Here is a 12,658-nt window from a genome sequence, read left to right as displayed (position 1 = left end):
GTAACAGCGATCACAGGTCAATTGGCTTCAGTATAAATCACACAAATAGGAAACATAAGGGGAATACAAAGACACTGAATTTCAAAAGAGCCAACTTCCCTAAACTACGAGCCTTGCTAGGAGGCATAAATTGGGATAGAATCTTAGGAACAAAGAACACGGAGGAGAGATGGGTTTGCTTTAAGAGCATATTAAATAAGGGCATTAGCCAATGCATCCCATTGGGTAATAAATTTAAAAGAGCGAACAAAAGTCCTGGATGGCTTAATTCCAATGTAAAAATGCATACAAAAGCAAAGGAGAAGGAATTTAAAAAAAACAGGGTTGAGGGATCATCTGCAGCATTCACACTTTATAAAGAATGCAACAAGAAATGTAAGGGTGCAATTAGGACGGCTAAGATAGAACATGAAAGACACATAGCGGAGGAGAGCAAAAAAAATCCCAAGAAATTCTTTAAGTATGTAAACAGTAAAAAAGGAGGACATAAAGAATGAGGAAGGACATCTGGTTACAAAGGATGGGGAGATGGCGAAGGCACTGAATTTATTCTTCTCCTCAGTCTTCACAAGGGAATCGGGGGGCTTCAGTAACCAAGACTGCAGTGTTTATCCTCATGACACGTCACAGGAAGCACCTCCATGGTTAACAGAGGACAGAATTAAAATTAGACTTGGGAAACCTAACATTAATAAATCACCGGGACCAGATGGCTTGCACCCGAGGGTACTTAGGGAACTCAGTCAAGTAATTGCCAGACCATTGTTCCTAATTTTTACTGATAGTCTACTGACTGGAATGGTACCAGCTGATTGGGGAAAAGCCAATGTAGCACCAATATTTAACCGCTAAGCCACCGCCCACCGTCATATGACGGCTGGACGAGGCTTCTATTGTTCTGGGAGGACGTCATATGACGTCCTCGCCTTCCGAGCCACTAGGGGGCGCGCGTGCCCGCTGCGTCGCTCGGGACCCGGTGCGCGTGCCCGGCGGCCGCGATGTCCGCCGGGCACCCGCGATTGCCGGGTAACAGAGCAGGAGCGTGGATCTGTGCATGTAAACACAGATCCACGTCCTGTCAGAGAGGAGAGGAGACCGATGGCGTGTCCCTTGTACATAGGGACAGCGATCGGTCACCTCCCCCAGTCAGTCCCCTCCCCCCACAGTTAGAATCACCTCCTTAGGTAATACATTAACCCCTCGAGCGCCCCCTAGTGTTAACCCCTTCCCTGCCAGTCACATTTACACAGTAATCAATGCAATTTTATAGCATTGATCGCTGTATAAATGTGAATGGTCCCAAAAATGTGTCAAAAGTGTCCGATATGTCCGCCGCAATATCGCAGTCACAATAAAAATTGCAGATCGCCGCCATTACTAGTAAAAAATAAATAAATAATAAAAATGCTATAAATCTATCCCCTATTTTGTAGACGCTATAACTTTTGCGCAAACCAATCAATATACGCTTAGCGCAATTTTTTTTTACCAAAAATATGTAGAAGAATACGTATCGGCCTAAACTGAGGAAAAAATTTGTTAAAAAAAAAAAAAAATTGGATATTTATTATAGCAAAAAGTAAAAAATATTGTGTTTTTTCAAAATTGTCCCTCTTCTTTTGTTTATAGCGCAATAAATAAAAACCGCAGAGGTGATCAAATACCACCAAAAGAAAGCTCTATTTGTGGGGAAAAAATGATAAAAATTTCATTAGGGTACAGTGTAACATGACCGCGCAATTGTCATTCAAAGTGCGACAGCGCTGAAAACTGAAAAATGGCTTGGGCAGGAAGGGGGTGAAAGTGCCCTGTATTGAGGTGGTTAAAAAGGGCCCAAAATACATCCCTGAAAATTACAGACCAGTTAGCATAACATCAATAGTATGTAAACTCTTGGAGGGGATGATAAGGGACTATATACAAGATTTTAGTAATGAGGTATCATTAGCAGTAATCAGCATGGATTCATGAAGAATCGTTCTTGCCAAACCAATGTTAACCATCTATGAGGAGGTGAGGTGAGGAGGTGAGGAGCCATCTAGATAAAGGAATGCCCGTAGAAGTTGTGTATCTGGATTTTGCAAAAGCATTTGACACAGTTCCCCATAAACGTTTACTGTACAAAATAAGGTCCGTTGGCATGGACCATAGGGTGAGTACATGGATTGAAAACTGGCTACAAGGGTGAGTTCAGAGGGTGGTGATAAATGGGAAGTACACGGAATGGTCAGGGGTGGGTAGTGGGGTCCCCCAGAGTTCTGTGCTGGGACCAATCCCATTTAATTTGTTCATAAACGACCTGGAGGATGGGGTAAACAGTTCAATCTCTGTATTTGTGGACGATACTAAGCTAAGCAGGGCAATAACTTCTCTGCATGTGGAAACCTTGCAAAAAGATCTGAACAAATGAATGGGGTGGGCAACTACATGGCAAATGAGGTTCAATGTAGAAAAATGTCAAATAATGCATTTGGGTGGCAAAAATATGAATGAAATCTATACACTGGGGGGAGAACCTCTGGGGGAATCTAGGATGAAAAAGGACCTGGGGGTCCTAGTAGATGATAGGCTCAGCAATGGCATGCAACAAAACAGAATATTGCCATGCATTAAAACCGGGATCAACTCCAGAGATAAAATGATAATTCTCCCGCTCTACGAGACTCTGGTCCGGCCGCACCTAGAGTATGCTGTCCAGTTCTGGGCACCAGTCCTCAGGAAGGATGTACTGGAAATGGAGCGAGTACAAAGAAGGGCAACAAAGCTAATAAAGGGTCTGGAGGATATTAGTTATGAGGAAAGGTTGCGAGCACTGAACTTATTCTCTCTGGAGAAGAGACGCTTGAGAGGGGATGTGATTTCAATATACAAATACCATACTGGTGACCCCACAATAGAACTAAAACTTTTTCGCAGAATGCAGTTTAACAAGACTCGTGGCCACTTATTAGAATTAGAAGAAAAGAGGTTTAACCTTAAACTACGTAGAGGGTTCTTTACTGTAAGAGCGGCAAGGATGTGGAATTCCCTTCCACAGGCGGTGGTTTCAGCGGGGGGGCATTGATAGTTTCAAGAAACTATTAGATAAGCACCTGAACGACCACATCATACAGGGATATACAATGTAATACTGACATATAATCACACACATAGGTTGCACTTGATGGACTTGTGTCTTTTTTCAACCTCATCTACTATATAACTATGTAAACCTCATTTGCCATGTAGTTGCCCACCCCATTAATTTGTTCAGATCTTCTTGCAAGGTTTCCACATCTTGCGGAGAAGTTATTGCCCTGCTTAGCTTAGCATTGTCCACAAATACAGAGATTGAGCTGTTTATCCCATCCTCCAGGTCGTTTATGAATAAATTAAATAGAATTGTTCCCAGGACAGAACCCTGGGGAACCTCACTCTCCACACCGGACCATTCCGAGTACTCCACATTTATCACTACCCTCTGGGTGGATCAAGCCTACCTTTTGGTACACAAAGTCACAAGTTCTTATTGTGCAGCATTACAACCTTGGGCACCGTGCATAAGGAACACGCCATCCTCTGCCCCTCTCTGTGTATGGCCAGCTTAAAGGATAAGTTCACCTTTAGGAACATGTTATGTTCCACCCGTTTTTAGGGTGGAGCATGTAAAATGTTCCCAATGCTGCAGCCACTGACCACTACCCATTTCCCTGTGGCAGCAGTACGGGAAGACGTTTTTGGAACTAGCTATCACATAGCTAGTGATAGCTACACGGCCGTGTCATTCATTCACACAGCTCTGTGTGTGAATGAACTACAAGCCCCAACATCCTTTGCGGTTGTCAGCTTGTAGTTCTCAATGAACTAGCACGGCGTTGTGGAGCGCTGTTGTAGTTCATTGGTTTCTTCCTGTGAGTGTATCTGCTTGCCCATACGGGATGTACAGCACAGATATACTGACAGATCTGAAGGAGACCTGCATGGCACCAGTGATCTTCTGATCGCTGACGCAAAGCTTCACAGGTTACAAAAGAAAAGAATAATAAATGCACATTTTTTTGCCTGCAAAAGTGAACTTATCCTTTAAGGCTAGGCTGTGGGTATCGTAAATATCTCCTAAACATGCACCATTTAGGAGATATTTACATGTGTAGCAGCCGGTGACATCATCGGCATATGAGCACTGCTCTCTCAATGGATGGCATGTCATCCATGGAGAGAGCTGTGCCACGGCCGCAGCACGCAAACCCGGAAAGGAAGACTGAGTAAAGATGGATTCCCTGTCAGCGGTGACAGTATGCAGTGCATTGGATGTGAGATTGGGTATAATATTTTCCACAGCATGTGTATAATCATATTCAGCTACCGCAGCAGTTTAAAGGATATCTAAAGTCTTGTTTAACCACTTAAGCCCCAGACCATTTGGCTGGCAAAAGACCAGAGCGTTTTTTTTCGATTCGGCCCTGCGCCGCTTTAACTGACAATTGCGCGGTCGTGCGACATGGCTCCCAAACAAAACTGACGTCCTTTTTCCCCACAAATAGAGCCTTCTTTTGGTGGTATTTGATCACCTCTACGGTTTTATTTTTTTAAACAGTTTTGAAAAAAACACATTATTTTTTACTTTTTGCTATAATAAATATCCCCAAAAAATATATAAAAAAACATATTTTTTCCTCAGTTTAGGCCGATACGCATTCTTCTACATATTTTTGGTAAAAAAAATCGCAATGTTTATTGATTGGTTTGCGCAAAAGTTATAGTATCTACAAAATAGGGAATAGTTTTATGGCATTTTTATTATTTTTTTTTTTGTACTAGTAATGGCAGTGATCAGCGATTTTTTTATCATGACTGCGACATTATGGCGGACAGATCAGACACTTTTGGCGCTATTTTGGGAGCATTCACATTTATACAGCGATCAGTGTGATTAAAAATGCATTGATTACTGTGTAAATGTGACTGGCAGTGAAGGGGTTAACCACTAAGTGGCGCTGTAGGGGTTAAGCGTGTCCTAGGGAGTGATTCTAACTGTGGAGGGGAGGGGCTATGTGTGACATGACACTGATCACCGCTCCCGATTACAGGGAGCGGTGATCAGTGTCACTAGGCAGAATGGGGGAAATGCTTGTTTACATCAGCATTTCCCTGTTCTTCCTCTCCGTGAGACGATTGCGGGTATCCCCTCGGACATGGAGTCCGCGGGACCCGCGATCACACTCACGGAGTTCGCGGCGGGCGGCGCGCCCGCTTCTTAAAGGCCAACGTTCAGGTACGTTAATCTGCCTGTACGTGCCCTTCTGCCGACTTATATCGGCATGAGCCAGTCAGCAAGCGGTTAACCACTTCAATACAGGGCATTTTCACCCCCTTCTTGCCCAGGCCAATTTTTAGTTTTCAGCGCTGTAACATTTTGAATGACAATTGCGCGGTCATGCAACACTGTATCCAAATGACATTTTTATCATTTTTTCCCCACAAAGAGAGCTTTCTTTTAGTGGTATTTGATCACCTCTGCAGTTTTTATTTTTTGCTCTATAAAAAAAAAAGAGTGACAAGTTTGAAAAAAACACAATATTTTTTACTTTTTGCTATAATAAATATCCCAATTTTTTTTTCCTCAGTTTAGACCCATATGTATTCTTCTACATATTTTTGGTAAAAAATAATTGCAATAAGCGTATATATTGATTGGTTTGCGCAAAAGTTATAGCGCCTACAAAATAGGGTATAGATTTATGGCATTTTTATTATTATTGTTTTTTTTTGCTAGTAATGGCGGCGATCTGCGATTTTTATCGTGACTGTGACATTGCAGCGGACAGATCGGACACTTTTGACACTTTTTTGGGACCACATTTCACATTTATACAGCGATCAGTGCTATACAAATGCACTGATTATTGTATAAATGTCATTGGAAGGGAAGGAGTTAACACTAGGGGGCGATTAAGGGGTTAAATGTGCTCCCTAGGGAGTGATTCTAACTGTAGGGGGAGGTGACTGACTTAGGGAGGCGACCAATCGGTGTTCCTATATACTAGGAACACACGACCTGTCTCCTCTCCCCTGACAGGACGTTGATCTGTGTGTTTACACACATAGATTCACGGTCCTGCTCTGTAACGAGCGAATGGCGAGTGCCCGGCGGACATCGCGGCTCCTCAGTGATGCGGTTGGGTGCGTGTGCGCCCCCCTATACCGACGGGAAGCCGAGGACATCATATGATGCCCGCCCAGGATGGGAGATCCCATCTGCGGACGTCATATGACAATGGGGGGGTAGAGAAGTGATTAAAAAAAACAAAAAAAAACAAACATATCATACTTACCTACTCTGTACAGTTGGTTTTGCACAGATTGGCCCCGATCCTACTCCTCTGGGGTCCCTCAGTGGCGCTCCTGGCTCCTCCTCTTGTCGAATGCCCCACTAGAGAGCCGCTCTCCCTCGGGGCACTCGTGCGGGGCGTGCTCCCGTGTCCTGCTGCTGCATCTATTGATATCAATTGATAGATTGATATCAGTCTTTCCAATCAGGACCCAAGACACCGACCCCCCCCCCCCCCCCTCCGCTGGGAAAAGACAATGGCTCTGCAAGAGGTATTCCCACATCAACGCTGTCTATGTTGAGGGGCGGATTGAGCACATTTCTTTCCTGCAACCCGTGGTTGCAGGAAAAAAATCTGCTCCATGTTTGGCTGGCCTTACACTTCTGGGTGGAGTACATAGTGGCTTGCTTGTTTTACAGTGCAACTATTCACTATATCACTATACTGTGATTGGTAGAGGGAAATCCTTACATTCATCCATGTCTCCTCCAATCAGAGAACACCTTGAATTCTGTGAAAAGAAGGCAAGGCATTTAATGAATGGACAAGCTGCTGAGCAAGCTGCCTGCTATGAGAGCTGTATCAAAGCCAGAAGCATAAGTGTCAGTGCCAATATCTGGTGCTTACCACACTGTATATGTTGCAGTCTACACATATGGCATACAAGTCATTAGTGCTCATTTATTTTTACAGTGCACATGTCCAAATATTGTTGCTGGCTGGAGTTCAGCTTTAACTTCCTTAACCCTTTTCTGCCTGGGCCTGGTGGCCCTTTAGATGGATCTTTATGCTCGGGGGGGGGGCAGGAAGGATTGCAGATCACATGACCACTGTGATTGGCTGTCATGGTAGTCATATGATCAGGAGCCAGTACCACCAGCTCCCGATCATTACCACCCCCTCAACCGCTAGTATGGACAAGCCCTAAAGGTAAATGGCGGTATCTTACCATAGGTTTTTGCAGGTGTATGGGAATTCTGGTCAATCAGGGCAAGAGTAGACATTGGAACATTACTTTGAACATATTTGTTTTACTGAAGGCTTCCAGGGCTTTTTTTCTGCAGGAACGCGGGGGAACGCATTTCTGGCACCTCCAGAACTGAATGTATGTAATGGCAAGGGGTGCTGGGGAGTGCTGGAGGGTCTATTGATAATGGCTGATGGGAAATCTATTGTTTCTGGAGGGGATGTATTTTTTCATAGGGTGAGGGAGGGGTCTTCTGTTTTTTTGTGGGGATCTATTGTTGCTGGGGATGGGTATTATGTTGCTGGGGTGTCAATCGTTGATAGGGAGGATGTACTGTTGAGGGAGGGGTCTATTGTTGCTGGCTGCTGGTGAGTCTATCGTTGCTGGAGGGGATCTATTTTTGCAGAGGGGTCTATTGTTGCTGGTGAAGATTATTGTTGCTGGTGGGGGATCTCTTGTTGCTGGGGGTAAATCTTACGTTGCTGGGGGGGTCTACTGTTGAGGGAGTGGTCTAATTTTGCTGGCTACTGGAGATGCTGTCTGCTTGGAGTCTGTTGTTGCTGGGGTGGATCTATTGTCACCGTGGGGGGGGGGGGGGGGTCCATTGTTGCTAGATCTATTTTATTGTTTTTCTTGTTGTTATCATTAACACATTCCCTACAAATTACTTAGCACCACAAGATAATACTTGGTTCTGTATCCTCTAAAAGGGGTGGTAATGAGAGGTGGGTAGGGGTGGAATTAAGGTACATTGCTCGAAGGTGGGTAGGGGCGGAGACAAGGGGTGACTCGGTAGGGAGGAGTTCCTGCACCTATTCTTTGAGAAAAAAAAAAAGGCTTTACCAGAGATAGAATTAAAAATAATGCACCTAAAATGGAGTTCTCTTTCCAGATCTCAGCATCACAATAGCAGCATTGTAGTTTCAGATCAGGTGAAACCTAACCTGGCAGCACAATACTGTACATATTCTCCCTGAGCAGCATTGTACCTGAATGGTTGGTTTACCAAGCCCTGTAAACAAGAGTGTAATGACGGTCCTACTATTGTTTACGTGGGTGATGCAGGAATTGTTACTTAATGGAAGGGACCCAAATAAAAAAAGAGAATGCACCATATATAAAAATGATCATTGTAATAATCAGACCCCCTCCATTTGGAAAACTCTTGCATTGAGACCCTTGCGCCTTCATTATCTTTTAACAAGGACCCCAATTGTAAAGCCTTTGGTCTGATGGGACTATTTGATATGACAGGGCTAAGTGAAGGTATTTAGGTTTACTGTAGTCAGATCAGTAAAAAAGATTCTGATTGGTTGTTATAGAATACTGCACCCTGCATTGCCTTATTAAATTAGAGCATAAATGTGTAACAACCAGCAAAATATGCAGCGACAGCAGTAATAATACGCTATGTATTATTCATCATATAGATATGAGATCAGAGTTGTAAGAGACACTGCTTAGCACAGAACTGGTTCAGCCACCCAGCCACCTATTAAACATGAAAGGACCAAATGAAGCACCATCAAATCTATTCAGAGCTGGCATACTCATAACAGATTCCTCCCACCTTCCCCCATTCCTTGTAAAACCTCTATCCAAAAAAAAAAAAAATAAGCCAGGGTTACGAGCAACTATAATGTGCAAAGCGGAGTAACCCACATCGACCAATCAGAATTCAGTTTCCAGCAGTCATATTAATAAAAGATGACTGGTTGCCATGGGTTACCGCACATATTATTTGATAAATTAACTTCATATTGAGAAACACTGTCAAAAACAGATTCTGGGGAAAAAAGTACATTTAAAAATTTTGTAAAAAAACAAACAAACAAAAAAAAAACACAGAGACTACACAGGGTTACCAAATAGCCAGGAAAATGGCAAATGGAGTGTGACATTTCAGGCGGGGAGATAGAGAAGACTGCAGGGAACGAGTGATCTTTAAGAGATGGAAATTAACGTGTGTACATGAATATACAGTGTAGCGTCCATACATCACTCAATGACAGGTTTGCACGGTTATGCTAGAGCTTATACGTTACCCTAGCAACACACAAGACATATAGTAAATAGTGGGAACGATGGTGGACACACCTAGTACATTCACAGAGAGACTGCCGTTCTGTGAATGCTCGCTTCAAACAGCTGTCGTTTTGCCATGTGCCAATTTTTCCCTGCAAGCACCTGTCGGTGGGTGCATTGAGATGTGTGTTATGATGGAGGCATGGCGCGGGGCTCTGATTCCCAGGACAGCCCCGACCGATGAATTATTTGAGCTGCTTTAACCCTAGAATGCACTGCTGATATGACAAAAAAAAATGCTATAACTTCCCCAGGTGATGTGTTCGACATGTATATGAGAGCGCCAAATCCAGGCATTCAACCTTGTATTCCACATATGCATACCAGTCACCACACCCACTCCTCAATCTACCTGTCGGTGAGGATATCTGCAGTGCTTCAGTCTAATTTGGAGTACGGTAGGCCCCCTGGAGGAGAGAAGTAGGCCATGTTGCCCACTGTGGTGGCATGGGGCTGTATTGCTCAGTAGGGTAGCATGGAGCCATATGGTACGGTAGAGCAGAAGTGGGCCAAAAGCTCGATAAGGGGTCATGTGGGTAATATGGGTTGTGTTGCTCTGTAGGGTATTGCTGCAAGGTGTGGGCTAGGCAGTATGCATTGTGCAAGTGTTGTCTGAAAAATACAATCTCCATCCATGCCGATGATCCCATGGACTCCAGCCCTCCCCCCCTTCAATGGTGTACCAGTCTCTTACCTCCCTATCATGGTGGAGTGCTGCTGTACCGCAGCCTCCAGCAGGCGCTCCAGGATAGTCCACTCGCCCATCACGTCCGCCTCTTGCCCCGCCGTGCTCAGCTCGGACACCGGAGAGGAACGAGCTGGCTCCCCTCTCCAAATCACCTTTCCCAACAACTGATCTCCTCCTGTCGATTTTTTTTTTTTTTTTTTTACCGATCGCTCCTTGGCAGCATCATCAGCCTGGGGGGACGGGGAGAGCCAAAACTCCCCTGCTCCTCCTCCACTCTGGCCCCAAGTCCTGTCCTCAGCTCACCCCAAATCTTTGATATGGGGCAGGTAGCATTTCCTTGACCACTAGTCACCCTGCCCCAGGAGATGGCTGCAGGCGCTGCTACACAGACCAGTGCACACCCCTTAGCTTAAATGATTGCTCTAAGCCTAAAATCAATAGCTATCCTGCACTAATAAATTAAAAGGATCCCTGGGTGAAGCAGCCGGCGAGCACCTCTTCAGTTTCTTAGAATATTTAAAATAAAAAAAAAAGGCTGGCTTGACTGGTTAGAGAAACCCCTTTGCCTTGTACATGGGAGCCCAAGCTGCACTGCTGCCTAATTTTTCTGCATTTCCACCTTCCCCAGCCAGGTCGCTGTCCAGTGCTGAAACAGCTGCTGCTCCAGATTAGTATTCTTGCTGCCAGTGATTAGCATCAGTTCCAGGTTATCTCCTCTCCCTCCCTGCCATCTCCTCTGCTTCTGATACCTTCCAGCTGCCTGCTCCCCATTCATTCCCTGAGACTACCTGCTGGCTCCCCTCCTCTCCTTGTGTCAAAGCATCCTTCTATCTGCTACCTTCTATGCCTTCCCCCTGCTTCTCCCTTTGTCTCCCCCCCTTCGCTCCTTACTGATCCCTCCCTTTTCCTATTCCTCCAAAGCCTGATGTCTCTCTGTCACTTTCCCCTCTACGTTCTCTCTCTCTCCATCGCTCTCTCCGTCTCCTACATACCGCCGTCTCATTTAATCCGGATAAATGACTCTGTCTCTATTGGATGGGAGGAGATTTTCAGCCATATTATAAGCTGATTTCATCCTGCATCCTTCCCCAGTTTCTGCAATGGCTTGTGTGTAGGAATGTAGTCAAGTGATTGATTGTGGCTGTCTCCAATAACCAGGGGATGCTGGGTGCCTCCAATCGTCATTCATTCAGTAGGGCAAAGAGCACTGTGCAAATTGTAGTAACCCATAGAAACTATTGAGGAGTCAACATCCCCTGATATGACCCCAGGAGATCTAATTGGTTGATATAGGTTACTGTATTTTATGCATTACCATTGCCCTTTGTGCTGCTTTACCAAATAAGCCCATTATGTGTCTCTGTGTTGTCTCAGCCTGGCCTTCTGCATTATGTCATCTCTCCTTTTTTAGTGACAATATAGATTTTTACAATTCCTTTGTTCTGCTCTGTTTCTTTATTAGCCCACCCATTTATTTGCATCACATTCATCATTTGATCCTCATCTCCCAATGATTCGTTCTCCACATTTATCAATCCGTGAGCCATTTGCTCACACTAGCATTCTTAAAAGACCAGTATAACCATTGTGCCTGTATGCAGAAAGTTAATAATAACATAAATATGTATGTAAAAGTTCTTACTATATGCCGGTGCAGGATTTTAGATTGTAGATTGTACATAATGGGGATGGATTTTCTAAAACCGGAGAGTGCAAAATCTGGTGCAGCTCTGCATAGAAACCAATCAGCTTCCAGTTTTTTATTTTTTGTCAAAGCCTAATTGAACAAGCTGAAGTTAGAAGCTGATTGGCTGCCATGCACCAGATGTTGCACTCTCCAGTTTTAGTAAATCAGCCCCATTATGCTTTACCTGCTCGGGTTATTATCTGCCTTTTTAGGCTATAAAAGGCTCTAGAGATTGATAGGGGTTCCCTGAGCTGTGGCTAGTTGACCTCCCATCTGTAGGTGGCTTCCAAGTTCCAGGTCCCTTACCACTTGGCATGACTGTATGCCGGTGCACGATTTTAGATAGTAGACATTGGGATGGATTTACTAAAACTGGAGAGTGCAAAATCTGGTGCAACTCTGCATTGGAACCAATCAGTTTCCATTTTTTTTACACCAATGACACCAGTAATCTTTTTATCTGTCTGTATGGTTAGTATTCAAACAACTACTATAATGGGTGGGGGGAGGGGAATTCTTCCCACTGACCACCAATGTAAGGGGCATTCTTCCCAATGACCACCAATGTAGGGAGCATTCTTCCCACTGACCACCAATGTAAGGAACATTCTTCTCACTGACCACCAATGCAAGGGGCATTCTTCCCAATGACCACCAACAATGACCACCAATGCAAGGAGCATTCTTCTCAATGACCACCAATGTGAGGAGCATTTTTCCCAATGACCACCAATATAAGAAGCATTCTTCCCAATGACCACCAATGTAAGGGTCAGTCGTCCCATAGTCCACCAATGTAAGGAACATTCTTCCCACTGACCACCAATGTAAGGAACATTCATCCCACTGACCACCAATATAAGGAGCATTCTTCCCACTGACCACCAATGTAAGGGACATTCTTCCCACGGGCCACCAAT

The 12,658-nt window shown here is 44.5% G+C and overlaps 1 protein-coding gene across 1 annotated transcript in view; it reads right to left on the bottom strand.

The window, feature by feature from the left end:
* LOC141107751 (gap junction delta-2 protein-like) overlaps positions 1–11,345 on the bottom strand; it is a 94,103-nt gene extending 82,758 nt beyond the window's left edge. Inside the window, exon 1 of the mRNA XM_073598685.1 lies at positions 10,058–11,345. Coding sequence (XP_073454786.1) covers positions 10,058–10,128 — 71 coding nt within the window. The 5' untranslated portion in view covers positions 10,129–11,345. The remainder of the gene's footprint in view (positions 1–10,057) is intronic.
* Between the last annotated feature and the right edge of the window lie 1,313 nt (positions 11,346–12,658).

This window comes from Aquarana catesbeiana, linkage group LG09 (genome assembly GCF_042186555.1).
Source record: "Aquarana catesbeiana isolate 2022-GZ linkage group LG09, ASM4218655v1, whole genome shotgun sequence".
In the NCBI taxonomy this organism is placed as follows: domain Eukaryota; kingdom Metazoa; phylum Chordata; class Amphibia; order Anura; family Ranidae; genus Aquarana; species Aquarana catesbeiana.
The sequence above is the reverse complement of the archived record's forward strand: the minus strand, read 5'-3'. Positions and strand labels throughout refer to the sequence as shown.